The following is a 23,817-nucleotide window of genomic DNA, read 5'->3' as shown; positions in this document are numbered from 1 at the left end:
ATTAAAGTATTGAATCAAAATGTATGTATAATTTGATACTAGGTTCTTGAAATATTGATTTAAAAACGCGACGAGGCCCTCCTGGACGACAGGGGGCGCGGTAGGTAATGCGCCAGCTGAACCGTCCTCACCGGCATGTAAACATTGTATGAAAATGGCTACGAAATTAAACAACAACATGTTTTAATATAGAAACGGTGTACTTTCCTTACGTGATGACAACTTGCCCTGCTTTTTGGAGCTTTTTTTTAGCTGATATTTGACAGGTAGCAGGTATGTTTGGAAACGAACCAATTACATGTTTAGTTGACTAGCGAATGTTCATAAAATGTTTTTCATTAAATTGGTAAATACACCAACCCTTTATTTTGCTGTATTCCCCGGAGATAATGAGAAAAAAAGGAAGATTAGGTACTCGAGACTCGATAAAAATTAATGTGGTTGTAAAGGTTCTGTTTACGTCTTTAAACTGTGAGGAGTCTGTTTCCCTTTTTAAACTTAAAAACGTAAATTTATAACACTTATAGTGTTGTGTTTATTTATTATCTTTGTTTGTTTTACTTTGCATAAATTCCATCCCTCATTTTCTTTTTTCTTTTTTTCTTTTTTACAGGATGATCTCTCAGGTCTTCATATTGTCCTCGAAAGGGGATCGTCTCATCTATAAAGACTGTATCCTGATATTAGTTAAATGCTAATAGCTTCAATTGGACTAAAATGATATGTGATCTGATCTATTAAAACTTTGATCTTAGCACTTAATGTATTATTAATTATGTCCTAGTCATTAAGGCGCTGCAGAATGACTGCCTTCGTGCTTGTATCGTTTTTTTTCTGTTATTTCTATTACTGTTTTTATGTGTTATCTTTATAAATTATTTTATTCTGTACTGCCACGACAAAAAAAAATGTTCTGACAATACAACACTGAATATACAATATTCTGATTCTGATTTACTTAAAATACAGTTGAACCGATCCTTAATCTGACGTCATCCAGTCAGAGGAGAAGCTGAATGTGATGTCATCAGTACTTTCTATGAGAAAGTTACAGCCCTTCCTGGAGACCAGCCCCCTGTGGTTATGGTAACCAAGCATATGTATCATAATTATATTAGTCAATATTAGAACACAAGCAAGGATCTTTTCAAAGGAGGACAACGTTATTTGAGATGATATGATGGTTCTAGATGTACTGGGAATATGACATTTATAAAAGTGATATTAATGAATACATTGTATATCATAACTTAATACATCATCGTATGTTTTATCCGCAGAGTCACAGGAATCTTCACTTTGTCCATGTGAGACAGGCAGGACTGTACTGGGTTGCTACAACTACTGCTGATTCATCCCCTTTTACTGTCATTGAATTTCTCAACAGGTATAAATATGGTTGACTGTAACAGGAAGAAGATAAGGATGTGTCTAATCAACATGTTGCTCTGTGCTTGATAGATTAGCCTCCTTGGTCCGGGACTACTGTGGCTCCCTGACAGAGAAGTCTGTGCAGATGAACTTTGCTCTCATCTATGAACTTTTGGACGAAGTTGTTGTGAGTTGACACAGTTACCATAGCCGCACTCTGTAGACTTATTTAGGAAGTGAAACGGCTTTATGGAGAAGGACCTAAATCTCAGGATTGCAAATCTACAAATCCTTTGTCTCCAGGATAACTGGTTTTCTAGCAAAATAATAAAATGCAAAAAAAAGATGATAATAATAAAAAAAAGGATGTTCATTAAAGTAAGTAAGTAAGTAGGGCAACTAATGTGAAAAACCTTATTAAAATGTTACAAATGTTGAAGTCTTCCTCTCCAAGATGCAGTAAGTCTCTTATCACAATGAAGTTTTGAAGTTATTACTTTATCCATCAAGCCTGAAGTGGTTCTGTGACCACCTAGATACCACTGTAATGAAAGTGAATGTAATTTGGGTAAACAAGATTAATTAATCTCCATATAATTTCATTTATATATTTTAATTAAAAGAGAGTTTTGTACAAACAGCCACATACTGAGTACAATAGAGGTCCAAGATCTATTCAAGATACACTTAAACCAACACATTAGTTACCCTTTGAGATGTCAATAATTACATTTATTCTTATAAAGATGGTGAAAATAAACTCCTTATTTCAGGACTTTGGCTACATCCAGACAACATCATCCGACATGTTAAAGAACTTCATTCAGACGGAGGCGGTCTCCCCTCGACCATTCAGCTTGTTTGACCCCAGCAATGTCGGCCTGGTAGGTTCACTTTTCTATAACAATGCAACTTCTGTTCTGATGAAATTGTCAGTTTACCGTGTCAAACCGTTTGTCAAGTACTAGTTGAGTAGATATAATAAAGAGATAATTATGCGTCTCTTTGTCAGTTTGGGGCAGAGACACAGCAGAGTAAAGTGGCACCAAGTTCAGCTGCAACCCGACCCATACAGACACGTGAACAGGTACAAGTCTTGATGGTAAAATCAGAAAATATGACGTCTAGATGCCATCTTTTCCTCCACTGATCGATCCACCAAACTTTATGCTGATTCATTATTGTGATACCTGTCCACTTTTGTCATCCAGCTATCTAGAAAATGACCTCTTTTAATCCTCTACATTGTTCTGTCCATCCCAATTTTTCCTCTGCTGACAATGTTGTTCCAGGATATAAAGCCACCACCCAGAGTGGAAACTTCCTGAATCTATTTTGACGTGACAATTTCCACTTAGCTTGTCTGTGTATGCGTGTGTTTGCTCGTCACAGGGAGGCAAGAGTGAGATCTTTGTGGACGTGCTGGAAAGAATGACCGTGGTGATCGGCTCCAATGTGAGAACCTTTCATCAAATGTGTATATCTAAAATACGATTGACATTTTACTCTTTCTGTTCAGGGAGTCTTGATGAAGGCTGATGTAGAGGGAGAAATTAAAGTTAAGTGTTACTCTTCAAACTGCTCCGGTAAGTCAAGACAAGAGAAACTAATTCAAATAGTCCTACAGGATGACTGGTTTGTTTTCAGAGATCAGGATAGGACTGAATGAGGAGCTCAGTATTGGGAAAACTCAGCTCCGGGGTATGTCTAAAGTTCTCTGTAGCATTCAGCAAACATACTCTTTTACAGAAACAATTGTAATGATCTCCAGGTTACGGGGCAGCAGTCCGTGTTGACGAGTGCAGCTTCAATCAGGCGGTCCAACTGGACGAGTTTGAATCTCACCGCATACTGCGATTAAGTCCAAGTCAAGGAGAGGTCAGTCCTCATGTCTGCCATAAATAGAGCTGAATTTCTTTCATTGTAATTTTTTTTTTAATTTAGCAAACAGTGATGCAATACCGTCTAACAGATGATCTTCCATCTGCACCTCCATTTCGTCTCTTCACCTCTATTGAAAGAGATGGGAATGGAAGGTAAAGTATTTACACTGAGAACCACCAACATCTGAATAATTTAAACAGACATTTTCAGCACTATTTAAAGACATTGAGATTGTCCATCCATTCATTTTCCACTGCTTAGTCGAGGCTTGTTTACTAGGGCAGCTGCCACAGAAGACAGATAAAGAGAACATTCTGAAAAGAGGGTTCGAACTTTTGAATAAATTCAAATTGCAGATTGCTTAAACCTTCTCCAAGATTAGCTTAACCCCCCCAATTTAAAGCCAAGGTAATATTAGCATTGTTAAATGACTGAAGATAAACATGTGCTTCTCTTGAAGTGGAGTGACGTTTGCCTGTTGATCATAACATGTCATTCTTTTTTATTACATTTTATTACAGTGCTACTATAGACATGATGGTAGAGATAATTAAATCTGTGTCGGATAAGATCAGGTCTGCAAGTCCAACTGCAAATCAGATTTTCTGACAAATGAAAGTCTCTTCTTATAAAATACTATAAAATGCCCCTTTTGGCCTTAGGTATGACTCTATCATGCCACTGTAATGCAGCAGAGGTCACATCAATAGTTGAAGACAAAGAGGATTAAAATGTGCTTGTTTGAAGAAACTGATGTATAACTGCAGGGTGTGGTTGTGTGAGAACTCGGCCACCTCTGCTGTTTTGGGTTGAAACACAGGCTTAGCTGGGCAACACAAAACACAATTGTATTATCACACCACCTTACATCAGTGATCTGATCCAGCCTTACAACCCAGCTTGGGCTGTGAGGTCTGTGGATCAGAATCTGCGGATGGTTCTGAACACACGCTTTGATGGAGTCTACCGACTCTTTCAAGAAACATCTGAAGACATTTTTTTTTTGTGCAGGCTTTTTCTTAACTTTCTTGGCGCTGCTGTGATTGTCTCTCTGCTGTCTTGGCATTTTGAAGCATGTATTTTAACTGTGCATTTATTTTATTGTTGTTTATTGTATCATATGCACGCGCGCACTCACACACACACAAACGCATATTTATTTATTTTCGATCCAGTCTTTGACCAAGACTCTGCCGATATGTGTGGCACTGTCATGAACAAAACATTGGTTGGCTGGTTCTGGTTAATGTCATCAATAAACTGAGTCATAATGTTAATTGGCCCACAGAAACAACTTACCTATCTGGTCCACTAGTATATAGATTATTATTATAATTATGATTATTATGAGATTAATAATATGTAACACCCAAGGTTTTTTCTGTCGGTTAAATCATGGTTGATTCTTTCTTAACCCTTGTGTTATCAAGGTGACCCAAAGTCCTGAAAACAAACATGTATGTGGTATCCCTTGTGTTGCCTCGGGGTCAAGGTCAACGACCTCCTTGGCTTCTATAAATACATATGCAGTGGTGGAGGTCGTTCATCTTGGCTCTGAGATAACAAGGTTAATATGAATGTATGCTCCTCAACCTTTTTATAATAATACCCACAAGTTTAAAATAAAATAATATAAATAAAAAAAAAAAAAAAATCTTTTTTAGTAGAAAAAAAAAAGACATCTATTTAACTTTCAATTTCTCTTTTCTTGCTACAGGCTGTTGATCTTCCTCAAGCTCCGGTGTGATCTTCCTCCAAAGAGGTGTGTTTGGATTTGATTTACCTATTATTTGTTTCACTTCGAGAGTCACACAGATGTTCCTTGTCGTCAACCTGTTCTTACTTAAATGCAAAACATTCATGTTCATTTATTTTAAAGAAATTTCCAAAGCAACACTGCTTCTATCATTAAGAATTATATGCATTTAAGAGCTTTGACATATGAGTCTAGACCAGTGGTCACCAACCTTGTTGCAACTGCGAGCTACTCTAAGGGAGACTGTCTGATCCAATTGGCTACTATCAGTTTAATATGCATAATCGCACCAAAAAAATAAAATCTACAAAAAATGATTTGATGAAAATGTTAAAGGGAAACTCTTTTGGTGTATGTGGGCGACATTTGGTGACCCTGTCTAGAAACACAAAGAAAAACACACTTGCAGGTTAACAAAGACACAAAACTCATTTGCTCTCACAAATGAAAAAACAATGCTGAGGTCAGATATGTATACCTCCTACACAATGGTGCACAAGATATAAATCTAAACCCATACGCTGTCCACACCACCAACACACTCAAACATTTAAACACAACACAACACATGAAAAGACACACTTATGAAACACAAACATGCACAAAGGCAGTGTCATATGTACACACCCTTTCGGACAATTACCCTTCTATTGAAACAGTAATCACCCTACAAACACGCACACAACCCAACAAAGCAATTCACAATAAGACAAGCCAACACAAATATATGCACACAAACCAAGCCTCACACACTCAGCACGAATACATGCACAAGCTTCCACAAACAGACTCATGTACAGAAACCCTAATGAACATCTATACAGACACACTTAGTCACTCCTACTGACAAACATATTCACCAACTTAACTGAAAAGACACACAAATATGCCTTCACACACAAACACACAGACAAAATACATATATACACAATATATAATTTGTTATCTTATTTCATTTTTTATTAAACAGCCTTTAAATCTTTTAATCTTACATCTATAACCCAATCTTTTGTCAGCTCTGCTATCAACGTGTCAGCTGTCGTCCCAGTTCCAAAAGGTTCTATCAGGTGAGGCTAGAGTCAAATCACCCTCCCATCAATGTAAAGTGTGTGCTTGTTTGTGTGTGTGCTTGTCATTGTGTTTGCGTATTTGAATGTCATTCCAGACAATTCAAACTTGAGTTAACATGGATCAGCCAGTTGTTTGGAGCCTCATTTGTTTTGTAAACCTAGGAAAATACAAGATGACGCACAAGAATCCAAATTTGACTGCCAATCAAGATAGTCGGCGAGTTTACATTTTGCTATTTGATTTAATTTGAAGAAGGATACAAAAAATGTGGCAGTGAAACCTAGAATAATTTGAAAATAAACAAAATATATTTTTTTACAGTTTACAATTTCCCTTATTGATGGTTTTGTGTTACCAGGTATGTTAGTTGAGACCCAGATTCATGAGGACTTGATCAAGAAGCATCGTAATGACAGACTGTCCAGTAAGTCAATTAGGTTACACAAGAGAGTCAATAAATTAGTTCAAAGAACAACTGTTCTATTTGTGTTTATGATTAAAAGACAAGAGTAGAACAAGAGTGGACTTTCAGGCTCTGCAAAAGATTAGAACGGAAAAGGAAGAGCTGCTCTGACCGTTGGCCACATTTATCGCTGTCAATATGGAGAAGTGACCCTAGATATGGAGTTTAGCTGGTTTAGAAAACCAGTGAGCTCTTCTGCTGGAGTGATGGACAGTTTAAAACAGCATAAAGGAGGCTGTGGAAGTACTTGAGAAACAGATAGCAGAATGGAAGATAACAGCCACTTTATGGAGGAAGGTTTTCAACACTGATGTGAATATTCTGTTGCTGTACTATAGAAAATGATTCCTTTCATCTTCACCTAGCAATGTTTTCTAAACGGTGAATTTGTTTCGATAAAAAGTTTTTTTTCAGTCAATTTTAAATAAACACATCACCCGAGGTCATATCAAAGATTAAAGCAGAATGCAATTTTTAAATATCTTCCCATTTTTCAGTATTATTTTTCCCAGAGTACTGTCCGGGAAAATAAGTTGACACTTTATTAGCATGTAAAATATCACAGTGGGTTATGAACTCAATCGGTCACCTGCTCACACAGCATGTGACTATTAATGTTCTTTAGTGTCTCTGATTGTCTCTCGAACTCTGTTTTACTGCGATACTACATTATTGTTTGATCTACCAAGGATCCTGCTCTCATCGTTCAATCATAGTCTCGGAAAAGAACACAGCTGCCTTTATTTCGAAGAATTTTGGTGTCCAGCTATTTATAGTTACAGTGCCACTCAAGGTGGACATTTTGAAGAGCCTTAGGTAGATTGTATGTTTTAAAGATGACTGATTGCGTATGTTGAGGTCAGGAACAATTTTGAAAGTAATCAGCTAAAAGCCTTGGCTGGTATTATCAACCAATCGAATCAGCATTTTGCTTGAGGTTACTTGACCTTTTAAGGGCCGTTTCTCCCTCAGATTTTATCATATGTTTCTGTTTTGATTCAGAAACCAAAGTCCTTGTCAGGGGCAGTCTCTGACTTTTGTTTGCCTCATCAGTGTGTCCCAAGAGTTGAGTAGTCCGGACCAGACCGCAGAACTGAAACCAGAGAGTCGAGCGATCGTCTGGAAAATCCCACGATTTACGGGAGGGATACAACTGAGTGCTCTATTTAAGGTAAACAAAAATGTGAACCCGGGATGTTTTCCAATATTACATGTATGGATCCTGCTGCAGGTGGAGGTGTCAGGTTTCAGCTCGGCCTCCATGTTAGAAGTGGGACCTTTATGTTTGAGCTTCGAGCTGCCAAAGGTCACCGCCAGCGGCCTGCACATCCGCTTCCTGCGACTCTCGCCTGTGCAGACTGGACCGCCGCTCAGATGGGTCCGATACGTCACTCACTCTGACTCCTACACCGTCAGAATTTAGATCAGAATGTTCTCATGTTAAACCACAATTTAAATGACCGACTCAACATGTTAAATAGTTGTTGATAATCATTAAATTTATGTTATTTATTGTTGGTTCATGCCGATTTCACTTGAGCCGTCTTCCTGAGAATTGCTTAAAACATTGGCACTGCCAAGATTTTATCAAAAAACCTAAAGAATGTCTTACTTTTAATTAAAGCATGTATTTTTCAAAATGTTTCTTTTTTTTACTGTTCTTTGAATCTTTTAAAGCCTTTTGACAATCATGATTCCTTACAAGACTAGAAATCATGTATTAACATAGAGGTTTTTCGTTATGAGATCAGTGATACAACCAACAGTTAAATTGAGATGTTGGCATGATCATCCTACCTCCAATAGCATTTGTCATTGAATATTGAATGCTTTGAAGATTAAAATTGACTTAAGATTACAGAATCATTTGCTGCTCAGATCTGATTGAGCTTTGTTAAAATGCTAAGAAGGGTTCCAATTGCCTTCTACTTCGTTCATCTTATTCCAAGAGAACCTTATTAATGTTGTGTAGAGCAGTGGTTCCGGACCCTCCCTGTACGGAGCCTGGTCCCGGTCCATGAGGCATTTGTTTCCGATTTTATAATTGATGTTCTATTGTTTATTACTTATTTAAATGTGTTTTGTTTTAAATCAAATAAGGTATTTTCTCTGTAGGAAAATTTGCCTGGACATTAGCATGTCAAGATGCTCGTTTTTAGTCAAGTTTACTGGAAAAAACAACCTGTAAATTAATGGAAAAAGACCCGTTTCATTGAGAGGTAAATGCCTGCTAGTGAGATGTATATATTATTATATTTCTTATGTGATGAGAATCCAGAGCGTCATCATAGTTTATTCAACTGTGACAGTCGATTCTAAATGATAAGGATCAGGTGCGCGTAAATGTTGACGTTTTTTTTTTCTTGTTTTAAATCTGACATGTTTGTTGCAGAAACACAAGTGTCAGTGTTTTAATAAAAAAACGTATCGCCGTACGTGAGTATATTACTTCAGGATGAATCATCTTCTGTCTATTTTTCAACGTTTAGTGATTCGTGCTGTCACATGCACGTCCACACACGCAGCAGCGCGCACACAAACAACAGACCTGCCTTTGCGGAAGTCAGTGGAGTCGAGGCGGCGCTACATTAAATTAGCATACTAACTAGTTATCGCTGCATGGACGCTGGACTGGAGCTCTTGCTACAGACGCCAGCCCTGAAGTGAACACTGCGCTCATTTCTGTCAGCATTCTCCTGCCATCCGCCTGCCGAGGAGATATGGGGGACAAGGCGGGCACCAGGTAGGCGAACCAGACTCCGCAGCTAACGGCTAGCTAGCATCACGCAGTGCGCTAACGTTAGCCGCGCAGCTGCTGGCCCGAGGGGCAGCAGGACTGCGCGACGACATTTGCTTGTTGTTCCAGCAAGAATCTCGACTCTCTGTTTGCACCGTGTGTCCACGGGCTTCATGGCTTCTTTCAAATACTGTGACCTCGTTCGTAGGAGGCGAAGTTAGCACAGCAGGGTGGGGTTAGCTAACCGATGCCTATCCAGCGGAGAGGACATTAACCATATTACAGATCGGAAAAAACACATTAAAAAAAATTGTGTTGCGATCATTTGAATCTCAAAATTCAATATCTCTTATTCCTACATAACCAGCTGCGACTGGCGAGCAGACGAGCACAGAGCTACACGTAGTGATTGACATTTAAAACACGTCTCAGTGATGGGGAACAGGAGTTCCCACGGTGGTTTTCAAGCCACTGTCAGAGTCACTAAAACTCGTATTGACTGAAGATGAGCATCGATTCATGGAGGAAGTCGTTGGCGTCGTGTGCGTAAACGCATGTCTTCGCATGGAATGCCTTGCAAATATGTGTGAATGCAACTTTGGTGCAGAGAAGTTGTTTCCTCTGCAGCCTCTTTTTCTTCTTTTTTTTTAGCTTTGTTTGAAGAAGCTCGATAACTACAGTGACATTAGTAGAGTCACTGGTGTGTGTCATAGGATCACACTTTCCTGTGGTATTTCCTTTTTAAATGTATGGCTGTTGTGCTTTCTGGCTGGTTTCCCAGCATTCACACGTTGCTTCTTTATATAGTCGGAGCTGGGTTCTTCTAATCGAGTCACCTTCAGAGTGCTTACATTTATTATTGGCAACACCGTGCACCATATCAAAGTCACCTGTCTGCACATGTGTTGAAGAAGTCCAGCTGATGTTGTGACAACATAAGATGCTTACATTTGTACCAACCAGCAATTTTTTCCATTTATTTATTTAAAAGTAACCTCATAAAAACAATAATGATCTTAGTTTTAAAAGTGTCACATTTCATAATTCTCATTTTATTTAAAACGAGTAAAAGTCCACTACTTAACATTCTAAAGTGAAAACTAGATTTAAACCTGTGCATGCTTGTGACATGTGTTCATTAATATGTTTTATATTCTTGTCTAAGGTCTCTAACGCAAGTATTTACATTACATATTTACCATGTCAAGTCAGATTTTGTTGTGCATTCCTGAGTTAAATTTTGCACGCACAAAGTAAAAGCTAATTTGGATACAGTATTGATACTCATCACCCTGATATTTAATAGTTTTTCTAACTCAAAAATCAGTCCAGTATACTTTTTAGTCTCTGTTTTTTTCACTGACTGGTTCTGCTTGTGACTCCACAGCTCACTTATTTGTGTGCTGCGCTCAGTAACAGGGTTTGGACCAAAAAATATATACTTTGATTCTGTGGAACCAAATTTTTATTAATAAATATATTTGAAACCAAAACCCTGATGTCACAGCGCAGTCTCTACAACCATCGCTCTAAGAGTTGTCACGGTACAACAATGGCAAACTGCAATTTAGTGCTTGATCAGCCACGGCTGTTGACCTTAATGTAAATATTGACATAAAATCTTTGTCTACTCATTAAAATGAGCGTCAAGTGATCAACACAGATCCAAGAATGTGCTCAACAGAGAAGATGGTCACCAACACAAGTTTAATATATAGCAAATCATTTTTCTTATTTAGAATCAAATAGTAATGTCGGCAAATAACTTTCTTGCCGACACACATTTTCATCCCTATAACATACAGTTGTCCTTTTTTTTAACAGTCAGGGAGGAAAGATTACATGGGGGAAGATGCAATTTGTTTTGGACAAGGCCTCAGAGACTTATAGTTCTCTGAAACATCGCTGTGTCTTTGATAATAAGAAAATCTCTTGAAACTCTTATGCTTCATATGTAGTGTATTTATAACTTACCAATTACATTGTCACAATGTGTAATTTGTGTGTACCAGCTGCGTTAGAGCGAGAAAGTTGCTGGTTCATTTCCAGCTTAAGGGAACCTGCAGCCTTTCTGTGTGGCGTTTGTATATTCTGCCTGTACATGGGTGGGTTTACTTCAGTTTCCTGTGCAGACATAAGTGAGACGTGGTGCATTATAATGTTTTTTTTGTGAGGTATTTGAGAAACAGAGGAAGCATAAGTGCTTTTAATCCAGCTATCATTGTAGTTTCCTACTGTTTGATTGTTCCTACAAATCCAGGCCAATGTGCACAACGCTTGTCTTAATAACAACAGGATCATTATCGTTAATAAGAAGCTGCTGACATTAACATACCTTTGAATCAAACTGGTTGCTATTGTTTAAGGCAACAGGACCTTTTGAGTGCAGCCATAGGCACAGGTTCACGTGACAGTTGGATGAGATCACAACTTGTGCTCCTTCTCTCAGTTTGATTTATTTTCTTCAAGATAATGTACATCACATATGACATAAAGGCAGTGTAAATGTATTATTAAAGGATCTGTAATTACACGTTTAAATTGTTACAAATTACAGTACTCTGTTCTGATTTCCTCTTTTTTTTTTTTTTGGTTTGCAGAGTTTTCAAGAAGTCAAGTCCGAACTGTAAGGTAGGGTGTCTTTACTGCTGCAAACTAACTTCCTCTAGATATTCAACATCCTCCTCTAATGGTGAAACAAACCTTTCTGTTTCTTCAAATGTTCCTTCTAAAGTTTAATGTTGCTCAACCCCCCCTGAAATCATTGTGAATGTTCCTACAGGTGACTGTTTACTTGGGAAAGAGAGACTTTGTGGATCACCTGGATCATGTCGATCCTGTTGGTGAGTTATAGATGAAGAATATGTATTATCTTATTTTGCATTTTAAGTGTTGAGGAATGAAATACCTTCTGATATTTCAAATATGTGACAGTAGATTTTGGAACAATCAAGACTCATTTCACTTTCTAATCCATCTAAATTTTATTTAATAACTATTCCATGGCTTAACCATGTTCCAAATGTGGATAATAAAATAAATGCATCAGAAACGCAAAATTCCATTAAGCATGAATTTTGCTTTTTGAAAAGCAAATATTCATCAACACTGTTAAAAGATGCGACTGTTTATTTCTCTTGTGCCGACAGATGGAGTGATCCTGGTTGACCCGGAGTACCTGAAAGACCGCAAAGGTATCAACGCCTTTTTCAGAAGGATGTTTTTTCTTTTTGATGCTATTTCTTGGTAGAACACTTAAACATATCCTCATTTGTCCCCAGTCTTTGTCACATTAACATGCGCGTTTCGTTATGGTCGAGAGGATCTGGATGTTCTTGGTCTGTCATTCCGGAAGGATCTTTACATCTCCACTTTCCAAGTATGACATTTTCTTTAAGTTTAAAATGGTCTTCCTCTATTATTGCTGTCAAGTACCTAAATGTACTTTTATAATTTTACTTTCTAATTATTATTGTCCTCTCAATACAATCAAATTGCAGGTTGTCAGTTTTTACAGAGAAATTGTAATGATAAAAATAAAATTATGATTTATATATGTGATTTGATCATGACTGTAATCATGATTAAAATAATATTGTTAATTTTAGTGATACTTTTACAGATTACAGTTACAGTTTTTTTTCTTATTGTTGGTGGGATTTGTTGTTTACATGTTAAAAGCTATGTGTTTCACAGCGCCCCCATGCGGTGATTAATGCTAGCTCTATGACGATGATTTAGGAGTGTATCTTCTGCTTTCCTCTAACAGGCTTTCCCTCCAGTACCAGAGGAGCGCAAAGCCAACAGTCGTCTGCAGGAGCGACTCCTGAAGAAACTGGGTCAACATGCCCACCCCTTCTACTTCACTGTGAGTCACATGACCGCGTGAGTGTTGGAGTGCCTTCAGTCGGCGCTGAATTTCTTTTCTCTTTTTTTTTCGGTCTATGCAGATTCCTCAGAACCTTCCCTGTTCAGTCACTTTACAACCAGGACCAGAAGATACTGGGAAGGTAACTAATAAACACGGAAATGATCTCATGAATCATAAGTATGACCCTGTAATGCATATATTAGTATAACCTACTACACTTCTACACTCATGTAATTAGGATGAAAATAATGCAACAGTATGTTAATAATGTATAATATGTTACTTTAAACTATTCTCAAAATCAATATTCCAAAGTGGTACATTTTATTTAACTCTCTTAATTGTTGCATTGTAACCTTTTATTTATTTTATTACGAGTAAGGGTATAGAGTATAATACTCTTCACCTTTGTTGGCCATCTTGCTTTTACTTGGACCTTTTGCACTATGGATTAGTGTAATGATGGTAATAATACCATAAACGCATCAAATTCTTACAAACGTCATACATCACTTCTTGTCTGCAGGCCTGTGGTGTCGACTTTGAGATCCGAGCATTTTGTGCCAAGTCGATAGAGGAGAAGATCCATAAGAGGCAAGTCCAAGAAACACAAACATTCTCCGGATGACTCGTACATTCGAGCCATGTTCAGGAATATTGATGCATTTATTATTCATCACTTCTGCAGGAACTCTGTGCGTCTTGTGATCAGGAAGGTCCAGTATGCTCCAGAGAAACCAGGACCTCAGCCCATGGTGGAAACCACTCGCAGCTTTCTAATGTCGGACAGATCGCTACACTTGGAGGCGTCACTGGACAAAGAGGTACACAAACACATGCGCACACTTGTTAAAAACACTGGCTGTAACCTGACAATGATGTTGCAGCTGTACTATCATGGCGAGCCCATCAGTGTCAACGTTCACGTCACCAACAACTCCACTAAGACGGTAAAGCGTGTGAAGATCTCTGGTAGGTAAACGCACATGAGCGATTTCAAAGAAACACAAGCGCTAACTGAGAATTTCCTCCACAGTACGTCAGTACGCCGACATCTGTCTGTTCAGCACTGCACAGTACAAATGTCCCGTCGCTCAGCTGGAGGCAGAGTAAGTTTGTTGTCTGGTCAAAAATGTTAATGAAAATCCGAGTTAATACTGGAATGCTTGTGTTCAGTGACCAGGTGTCGTCCAGTTCAACTTTCTGTAAAGTTTACACACTCACTCCCACACTGGACAAGAACCGAGAGAAGAGAGGACTGGCTCTGGACGGCAAGCTAAAGCACGAGGACACCAACCTGGCTTCTTCCACCATGTACATGCATGTCCACGAAATAGAAGCACACACACTCTTCTTTTTAACATTCTCTTTCCGTTTTTCAGTGTAAAGGACGTAACAAACAAAGAGGTTTTGGGAATTCTCGTCTCATACAGAGTTAAAGTGAAGCTTGTTGTCTCGCGTGGAGGGTGAGTTTTAACTAATGCTAATGGAACATAAAATACTCCATAGTTCAGCCACTGACCTAATTTGTGGCTCTCAGAGATGTGTCGGTGGAACTTCCTTTCATCTTGATGCACCCAAAGCCTGCCGAGCCGCCTGCGTCCCGTCCTCAGTCAGGTAACCTGTCCTCCTTCTAGTCCATGTTTTCTTTTAAACGATAAACTATCAAACAGTTGAAGTTTTTGTTTTCACACAGAAGTGATTTAGAATCAGGGATAGTCGATTCGTTTTCCCTTTAAATTTGCACTTGGTTTGATCAGCTCACAGGAGAAACAAGACACTTCTTATTTACTTTTCTAGGGAACTGTAACTGGCTCTTCATGCTGCTGCTCAACCAGAGTTTCTGTTCACTGTTTCAGTGACATTTAATAGCATTTTAATCTGTAGTTTAAAGACTCTTATATTCTTGACAAAATCAAATATTATTGAAATACTTGCTGCTGCTGAGGTGCTGTAGATAAGAATCAACATTATCTTGATATGTTTTTGTGTTGCAGCCGTACCTGAGTCGGACCCGCCCATCGACACCAACTTGATAGAGTTTGACACCAAGTGAGTGATCAATCTTGCAAACGTCTCTGTCCTGTTCTTGACGAGGTCTCTTGTCTGTCGTCCACAGCAGTGTCTCCCAAGACGACGACTTTGTCTTTGAGGACTTCGCCCGCCTGCGACTCAAAGGCGTTGTGGACGACAAGGACGAGGATTGCTAGGAGCTCTCACTGCTACACACGCACACACACAGACACACAATCATACGTTACATTCCCCAGCGGCCGGACGATACAGGTGTTTCCTCATTCTCTTCATCCATTCGTTTCTTTTAAAGGTTGGGAAAGAAAACTGTTGATGTGAGCGGCGCTTTGTCTGCAGCCTTTTGTGAAGCAACCATCTACTAAAAATAGAAACATTTGTAGGAAGCGCATATGTGCTTTTATTTTGAAATTCCTTTGAATGTCAGCCGTCTGTAAGGCGACCAACTTGTACAAACAGAATATATATTTGAAACGTAGAAAAGATTCTCGTTGAGCCGCCTAGGTCGTTCAGTGATCGTCGTCTTTCTACACACACGCACACACACACACACAGATCTACTTCACCAGCATTCTTGCTCTCTCACTCTGATTGGTCATTTTGGTCTCGTTCAGTTTTTCTGGATCTTTTACAAAAGAAGTAATTTGAAATAAAGCCTTTTTAAACTAGTTGTGTGTTACACCTATAATTGTGAAACAAGTTTTTAAATTGTAACATGACTTTTTGCACATCTTGTGCAAGCTAAATTTCAAAATGCGCCCTAATTATGAAAGCTGTAGTTGTAGGTTAATTAGCATGGCACTTGAATTTCCGATCCAAAATCCAAGAAAGCACTTTGAGAATTTATTTTAATACAACATTTTTGTGCCTTTTTCCAAACTGCTAATGCCAATGATCAAATGCCAAGACTGCTAATAGGAATAATATCAAAGAAAAAAAGGATTTATCTCAAAGTGAAATGTTGTCTATTGTTTTGCATGACGTTAATAACAAACTTCCCACTTTGGATATTGATATCAAAGCTTTTATTGTTGTATTGCCTTAATTATGTTTGTTGAACATTATTTCTGAGATGATTTCACCTTGTGACCTTTTTTTCTGGATTTAGAACAAGATTAATGAGAACAAATTGCCAAAATTTGAATGAGACCAAATGGACCAATCAGCCCGAGAGTCTTTTGACCATCAGTCTCTCGCTTAATCAAACACAAATGCATTATGGGGGATGTAGTTGACGGGGACTTATAATAAAAACATTCGTCTGTAAAAATATACTTGTGTTTATCCATTTGGATATTTCTGACCCGACTGCCGACGGTCAGCATTCAGGAAGACGAATGTTTTGTTTCTTTGACGCTTGATTCTTTTTTTTTTTTTTGGAAGATTTGGTTTTTAGTCGCTTCAGACAAACCGCCAAACTGTTAGGTCTGAACGTCGGCTCATGGCAGGTGGACGTCGCCAGCGGCAGGCGGACGTCGCCATGAAGGGAAGAAAAAGCGAGCGTGCGCATGCTTCTCTGGTTTGGCGAGCAGTGCTGTGAATCGTACGAGCTGTGACTCTTGTCTTTACGTTGTCGTGCATCTGTGGGGTAACTTTGCTACGTGTGAAAATATTTTTGATGAAGTGCCACGCCCCGGCCTGTCGATGCTGTTGTCTATAAACAGGAAGTAAAATTACTCTGCTTCTAATTATAGTTATTATAACTTCTACTGTATCTTCATGGCGACACCATTATCCCTGTAATCATTTCAGAGTTTATTGTTTCAACTTGTATTTTTTATTTTGAGATTTTTATTTTAGTTTTCTTTTTATTATTAAAATTAAATTGAACTAACAGATTGTGTATTTTCTTCCACATGAAACTGATTCCAAATGTGAATATAAAAAATGCTGTATTCTACTTTCTAATGCATTCTTTGATTTTGTTAGGGACCAGAAATGTTAAATTGAAATAATTTAAACAAAGGCTAATCATTTTCCCCCTGATGATTGTAAATTAAATGCCTGCTGTTTAAAAAAACAACATAAAAATTTGATTGGTCACTTTTACTTCAAAAATCACAAGCTGCATTAAAATAGAAAGGAGTCAAATGTTGGACAAATTTGTCACGTCACAAAGCATCGTAATCGTCGTCATCCTCGTGTTTCCTCTTGAGTGACTCGCTGGTGGAGTTCTGCGATGCCATGTTGGTAGTGATGAGGATGTTCTTGGAGCCGATCAGAGAAGGGTTGATGAGGACGTTTGACACGGTGGGCGTAGATGAGGGCATAGCTGAACATTAGGAATTATTCAGACAAAAATTCACATCAAATTACAAACAAGGTCGCATTTCTTACCGGACTTGTTGACAGATGTCTGAGATGGTGGTGGGATCTGCACGGTGAACCGCTGACCAGTCAGGGAAACCGGAGTTCCAATTTTACTGGTGACCGTCTGGACTGCAGGTGTCGCTAAAGACATTAAACATAAATTTAAAAATAGCTACACACAAATCCAACACACTGCACTTTGAATGGACAATATTAAGTTTAAGGAAAATGGTACGATTTGTGAGACTCATGAATAATAAAGTTGCAGTAAAAGAAACAAACCTAGCGTGGGTGTACTGGGTCTGCTTGAGACGGCGCTAAGACGAGGAACTGTGATTCTGCCAGCAGATGACGTCACCTGCAGCACAACAGACAGCATTTATTTGGCTTGCAGTTGTGAAGTCATTACACTAACGATGAGTGAAAGTGTGGTCACCTTTTTCTGCACAGTTTTGAGCCTGTAGTTTGGCGCAGTTAGACAGTAGCGGTCAGGAGGGAGACGGGGGCCGCTGTATGGTTTGATGAGTGGCAGCGGAGTCTGGTTCTTCTGTCTGGCAACCTCCAGCAGGAACTGAAATGCAGACACACTTCAAACTCCAGGAAAAAGAGCACTTGGAGAGTTCAGACAGGTAAATAACAACAGATACAGGTACATGCACTTGGCATGTTTGAGATAAAAGAAGAACTAAATTTATTCTTGGGTATCGACTTCAATCACTCAAACAGGAAAATGTGGTCTTACATCTCTAGGAGGTGGTGAGGTGAACGATTGGTCCATACGACACTGGATGGCGAGTTTGATGTCATCTGCGTCCACAGTGGACTTCTTGGCATGCGTTGCATAGATCTTTGCATCATCAATTATGCTCGTCACATATCCTGGAACATCATTTAGCAAGATATAAATTTGTCACAGACTTTGACTTCTCTTATTTTATATTGCATTTATTTGATTTCTTGAGTCAACCTTTTTTCTTTGGATTAGCAATGTTATGCAATTAATCGAATATTCAACCAAAAAAACAATACGTGTAATTATTATCTCAATTTTTTTCTTCTTTCTAATAATCAAGTCTCAAAGCCCCTTCCCACTAAGTATTTACATGTTATGAAACATTAATATGTTGAAGCTCTGCTTTGGCTTTTTTTTCTAGTTCATTCCTTGTGCCCATTTGTGTTTTTTCCTATTCATGTTCATGATTTTTTTTTCACATGTGCCTCATACATCATCAGTCCTATCACCAGATTCTTGCCAATACAAACCCCATATTTAAGGTAAGGTAAGGTAAAACTTTATTGATCCCTCAGGAGGTCTTCTTTCGGGAAATTGTTTTTTTCCAATAGCCAGCAATTTTTCATAAACAATAAAAAATAATGAATAAAAAATAAAAGAAGAAGAAGAACATAAAGAGAAAGAACAAGATGACACAATCTAAGTCTAAAGATAAACACAAAGAACATAGGTCAAAGAAAAACAACAAAGACAAAGGATACAAAGACCAACATAGAACAGAACATCCAGATACTCTCCAGATTTCCTGTTAAATACTCGATTACAAAAATATTATTTAGCTGCAGGCCTTATAATTATATTTCCAGTTTAGAGGTTCTGCTGAATCTTGGCATTACTATCAAACCAAGTATGTTGGCGACTACTAAACTAATTTGTGTAAAAACAACCAAAAGAAAACTATCTAAATCACATGTAAAACATGTCCATAGTAAATGAGATTGATACTTACTGTAGGTGAACTCTAACATCTGGTTTATAACTCTGGGCTCGTATTCCGTGATGCCCATGTCCTTTAGGATCTGGATCATCACCTGCAAGTCAGAACTTTTTAAGTCCTAGACAGTAATGAAAACAAACAGAATCCCACCCCCCAAAAAACTGGCTGATGTATCAAATGTGCACAGCATAACAACATTCAACCGTTCGATTAAATAGCTTTTAAAAAACGATTTAAGTGTAGCATGTTGCTAAGCTAACAACAGACAAAACAAGCTAAGCTAAAATGGCGATTAAAACATATTGTCGGTTTCTCAAGGTGCACTCGAGTAAACACTATGATAACCTCAAGATTATCTTAACCTTAATAATATAGATATACTTTAAAAGAAAAACGCACCTGGGCATCTTTCGGAATTGTTTTCGGAGCAGACATTTTGTCTTCTGTCCCGCCTCCAGTTCTTCTTCTACGCTTCAGAAGCTCGTAAGCGACATCTAGTGGACACTACTCAGAAGTTTCCCCCGTTTCCGCGTCTGTTGTTAATAATTTAACATTCATAAAACAACACAAAGGCGTGAATAGTTTTTAAAAATGCCATATGAGTAAATGAACGACGACACAAGTAAAATAATTAAAATGTAACTACAACTATATCGGACCTACTGAAGAGGGCGCTGTCCACTTACAGTGCCTCGTAAAATCGTTGCGTCAAACGTCCAGACATTATTTTTCTAAATAACAAAGTCTGCTAGTTACATTCATCTGAGATTAATATTTTTTTTTAACATTAGTTTAAACCAAAAACACGTGATGGGGTGTCTCTGAGGCAAAGGTACTGGAATCCAGCCTGAACTCAAGTCCTTGAGTAACCTCAGCTCAATGATATACACACCGGGTCATCATGAGGGTCATAAAGCTTTATACAATTGTGACAAAAGGCATGGAGCGTGTATGTTATGTAAACAATATTATCCTTGACTGATATGGACATCAGGGCCGGGTCTAGGCAGGGGCAAGAGGGGGCCTGGCCCCCTCAAATAAATGTTGTGCCCCCTCGAACCAGGGCCGGGTCTAGGCAGGGGCAAGAGGGGGCCTGGCACAATGCCCCCTCAAGATTTGTGGCTGCCCCCTCATACATGCCTGTCTAGTCCCTGATGGACATCGATGTTGGCGCTCTGGCCTTTAGGAAAAAATAATAATTAAATAATTTATGTAAATTCCAAGGGTAATTAAAGTGTGTAGTTTTCAATGTTTTGTCATTTTAAAAGATTGAAATTAATCTGTAGTATGATGTTCTTGTTATTTATGAAATTGGATCTGAAATATTTATACCAAAATCTTTTTAATTTCTCTTTTTCTTCAACAAACATAGAATAGTTTTCGTTTTTATTATATGGTTATAAATGATCATGTGTAACAACTTTCGCCCTTCAGATTTTTTTTATATCCTCCATTTTTTTAAATAAAAAAAAAGAAGATAAAATCACATGAAAAGGTTGATCTCTATTATTATTTTTTTTAGTATTTGTTTATCGATAAACAGAATTAGCAGTGAATTATATTGAAGGATTAATAAAGAAACATTGGACCTAACCTTTTTCTGGGTCTATGATGATCTTCACACAATAAAATAATTTCAGGGCTATATGTTAAGGAAAACCAGCTTTTGTGGGCAGCATGATATATAATTTAGGGGTGGCTCACAGACCGGACTTTGGACATGCCAATCATATATAATACAAACAGACCCTCCTCTACACACATACATTTATAATTATCAGCAGGTGAACTGTCTCGCTCTCTCTCTCCCTTTCTCACCTCCCCAATTTAAAGGTGAGTTTGGTTACACCTTCCTCGACCCTGAGCAGGAGAATGATTGACGGCAGCCCTGACAGCCAGGACGATAGGCAGCGGGAGATATTCAGGGTTAAACTCGTCACAAACAAACTGTGTCAAGTTGAGCAATGAGGCCGGCGAGGACAAAATCGTCTTTGAGCTTTACGACTGCCGCCATCATCATACTTTCCATAAAGCTGAATTTTATGAGGTACACAGGTTAATGTTCACCTGCGGGCAGGTGACAAAGGGCACGCCCATCTCACCATTACCTAAGCTTTTAGCACATTTGAAGTATGCATTTATCCGAGAGAACTATCTCCTTTATAGAATATGATTATTTTAAAGCTGATTTATTTATTAATACATTGCATGCCAACAGAGTCAGTGTTTTACGAGTTTATTCGATCAATTCCAAGTCATGAAGAAATGATGTGATCACTTAAAACTTCCATTCATTATTTTTGATAAAGTGTATAATTGATGAACAAGTTACAATAATTGAGGCTGTTTACACTCGCTGTTGCCTCTTCGACCCCATCCACGGCTGAGCAATAAAATTGGTTGGATAGTTACAAACCTAAACATTTAATTTGCTTTTTATGTTTGGGCGAGTGTGTGTGTGTGTGTGAGAGAGAGAGAGTGTGTGTGCTCTACTCTCTGAAAAAATCAATGTGTCCAAATAAAATCGAAACATATAAAATAAATAAAGTGGAGCTGCAAATTGAATCTTGCACTTTCAATTTAGCCAAACAATCCTATATATTGAATCAATTCAAACTAAAATATGAATTAATTATTTGGATTTAAGAATGAAGAGGTTGAGTAGGGTTTGGTTTAGTCAGTGTACACTCGGACAGGCAGTCGAGAGTGTGAAGAGAATTATTGCGGTTTTTATGTGACTTTACGACACCAAACTAAACTAAATAGTCATCAGCGTGCAACAATAAATCTCCATAAATCCATAAAGAAGCTGATAATTTCTGCAGAACAGGTAGCAGAGTAATGGACTAGTGAAAGGAGCATAAAAGACCCCCAACGGATCTTGTACTTAAAACATCTTTGTGGTACTTTTAGGTTGTCTGAGCATGATTGGAGAGCAAGAGGCCATAGACAGAAAATATTTAAAAATAAAGTTTTTAGGAGAACAGCAATAACATAATGTAATATAAAAAGATTTACTTTTATTTTCTTCATGCTCCAGCTATTTTCTTGTTGTCAGAAGTAAAGTAGTAGTAATAAAGCAGTTTTGTTGAGAACATTACAGTATTTTACTGAATTTAAGACAAACATAAGTGGGGCTTTTTGGGAATCACCAAAACATTTTTGTGAATAACCAAGAGGTGAGATTGTTGGCACATGAGAGATGTTCCCAGTTCAGGTTACAAAAACGATGACGGGAAAGAGGGCTTGGCGCTCCAGACTGAGGCCTTCAGACTGGAGCCTATTTTGTTAGTCAGTTTCAATCTGTTGATGTGTAAATGTCCTTCACGTTGCGTGGAAGTGGAATACAATTGAATTTGTTGAGTGACTATCTAAATAAAGTTTCAGGTGTGAAAGTGACGCTGATGGAAAATGATCCCATGAATCTTTTTAAATACTGAGGTGACATATTTCCTTTACATATATGAATACCTTGTTAGTGGACTTTGGTACAGTTTTCTTTGGGATCTGTACTTTAATTAAATAAAATATTTGCAGGTAATTGACAATTCCATTTACATGTTGTAGATAATTCCTTTAAGTGCATTTAAAACATTAGAAATGTGTCAAACTCAAGACCCAAGGGTCAAATCCAACACGTCTACTAATGGTATACAGACTAGTAGAGATTTAAATGTCATTATATTTAATGTTATTTATTTATTATTTTTTCATTATTTAAAAAAAAATTATGATCTAAAACAACATTAACCACAGAGATAACAGTGTTATTATACTTTTTTTTTTTCCAGGGACTGTTTTTCAAGCAAATCTTAATTTAAAGCAAATTAAAACATAGTTAAACCAGTAAGCATTTATTAAATTAAAAGTTTGAGTAATTTTGGAAGGAGGACAATTTAAATATTGTGACACAAACCAAAGAGATGATTTATGATAAATTGAATAGTCGAGAGTGTTTCATTTTGGTCATTGTGTGATGTGTGAGTGAAACCCACGAATCTTAACTCTAATACTCAAAGTACTGTATGTGGATTTTCACTTTCCCCAGTGAGAGTTGCTGTCTATATTGCAAAAACACACAAATATTTCAACCTCTACATTCAGAGAGTGTTTAGTCTTCATTTCTATTCCAGTGTTCTCACTTAATTATTATGACCATAAGACATAACTTTTGGATGAAAAAATAAAATACACTTTCGCCAAGAGCACATATTACCCCCGTCATTAAACGTTTATTTAGAAAATATAATTAATAAAGCTTTTACCAGAACCTTTGCTTGTTAGATCAATCGACTCAATATAAATAAAGTATTTTTTTGTAAACTTTTTTTTTCATCTTGAGAAAAATCCTATAAAGATTAATTAAGATGTTAAAATTAAAACAAGTTTTTATCATGTTTAGTATTGAAACTAAATTGAAATATTTCGATCTCTTTCTCTTCTTAATCCACCGTCAGCGCTGTTGTTAGGTGAGATTTCATATAACATAAGTTGAAAGGCGTCGCGTCACCCTGTCGGACGACATGTTTGTAGCTCATTTGTAACATTGTCTTCTCTCTTTGATGGAAACTTTGAAATGCAGAAGAGACTGTG

General features: G+C 37.7%; 3 protein-coding genes across 6 annotated transcripts; 2 read left to right on the top strand and 1 right to left on the bottom strand.

The window, feature by feature from the left end:
• Positions 1-136: 136 nt before the first annotated feature.
• ap4m1 (adaptor related protein complex 4 subunit mu 1) lies at positions 137-8,165 on the top strand. 3 transcript variants are annotated; one of them, XM_087807058.1, is made up of 16 exons: positions 137-273; positions 614-672; positions 1,001-1,086; positions 1,281-1,387; positions 1,462-1,558; positions 2,145-2,255; positions 2,384-2,458; positions 2,764-2,826; positions 2,891-2,957; positions 3,019-3,072; positions 3,143-3,249; positions 3,316-3,407; positions 4,973-5,017; positions 6,028-6,078; positions 7,599-7,716; positions 7,777-8,163. In XM_087807058.1, the coding sequence occupies exons 2-16, from the start codon at positions 615-617 to the stop codon at positions 7,966-7,968; spliced, it is 1,323 nt and encodes a 440-aa protein (XP_087663184.1). In that variant the 5' UTR covers positions 137-273; position 614; the 3' UTR covers positions 7,969-8,163. The 3 variants fall into 3 exon arrangements, with proteins under 3 accessions (XP_087663184.1, XP_087663183.1, XP_087663185.1); XM_087807057.1 differs by having other exon boundaries at positions 7,599-8,165; XM_087807059.1 differs by lacking the exon at positions 2,764-2,826 and having other exon boundaries at positions 7,777-8,164.
• A 942-nt stretch (positions 8,166-9,107) lies between these two features.
• On the top strand, positions 9,108-17,020 carry LOC148066310 (arrestin red cell). 2 transcript variants are annotated; one of them, XM_087806699.1, is made up of 16 exons: positions 9,110-9,288; positions 11,883-11,913; positions 12,065-12,125; positions 12,432-12,476; positions 12,564-12,661; positions 13,052-13,150; positions 13,233-13,292; positions 13,680-13,747; positions 13,842-13,977; positions 14,041-14,125; positions 14,190-14,262; positions 14,330-14,467; positions 14,536-14,619; positions 14,694-14,770; positions 15,151-15,205; positions 15,273-17,020. In XM_087806699.1, exons 1-16 carry the CDS (start codon positions 9,266-9,268, stop codon positions 15,361-15,363), a joined length of 1,224 nt encoding a protein of 407 aa, XP_087662825.1. In that variant the 5' UTR covers positions 9,110-9,265; the 3' UTR covers positions 15,364-17,020. The 2 variants fall into 2 exon arrangements, with proteins under 2 accessions (XP_087662824.1, XP_087662825.1); XM_087806698.1 differs by having other exon boundaries at positions 9,108-9,288; positions 13,842-14,125.
• A 195-nt stretch (positions 17,021-17,215) lies between these two features.
• taf9 (TAF9 RNA polymerase II, TATA box binding protein (TBP)-associated factor) lies at positions 17,216-19,727 on the bottom strand. Its single transcript, XM_087806700.1, has 7 exons — positions 19,624-19,727; positions 19,237-19,318; positions 18,237-18,373; positions 17,931-18,065; positions 17,777-17,852; positions 17,522-17,635; positions 17,216-17,456 (listed from the first exon to the last, which is right to left on the bottom strand). The coding sequence occupies exons 1-7, from the start codon at positions 19,657-19,659 to the stop codon at positions 17,296-17,298; spliced, it is 741 nt and encodes a 246-aa protein (XP_087662826.1). The 5' UTR covers positions 19,660-19,727; the 3' UTR covers positions 17,216-17,295.
• Between the last annotated feature and the right edge of the window lie 4,090 nt (positions 19,728-23,817).

Source organism: Callionymus lyra, chromosome 14 (assembly GCF_982586985.1).
Source record: "Callionymus lyra chromosome 14, fCalLyr1.hap1.1, whole genome shotgun sequence".
NCBI lineage: Eukaryota > Metazoa > Chordata > Actinopteri > Syngnathiformes > Callionymidae > Callionymus > Callionymus lyra.
Note: the sequence above shows the minus strand (reverse complement) of the source record. Positions and strands in the feature narration are given on the sequence as shown.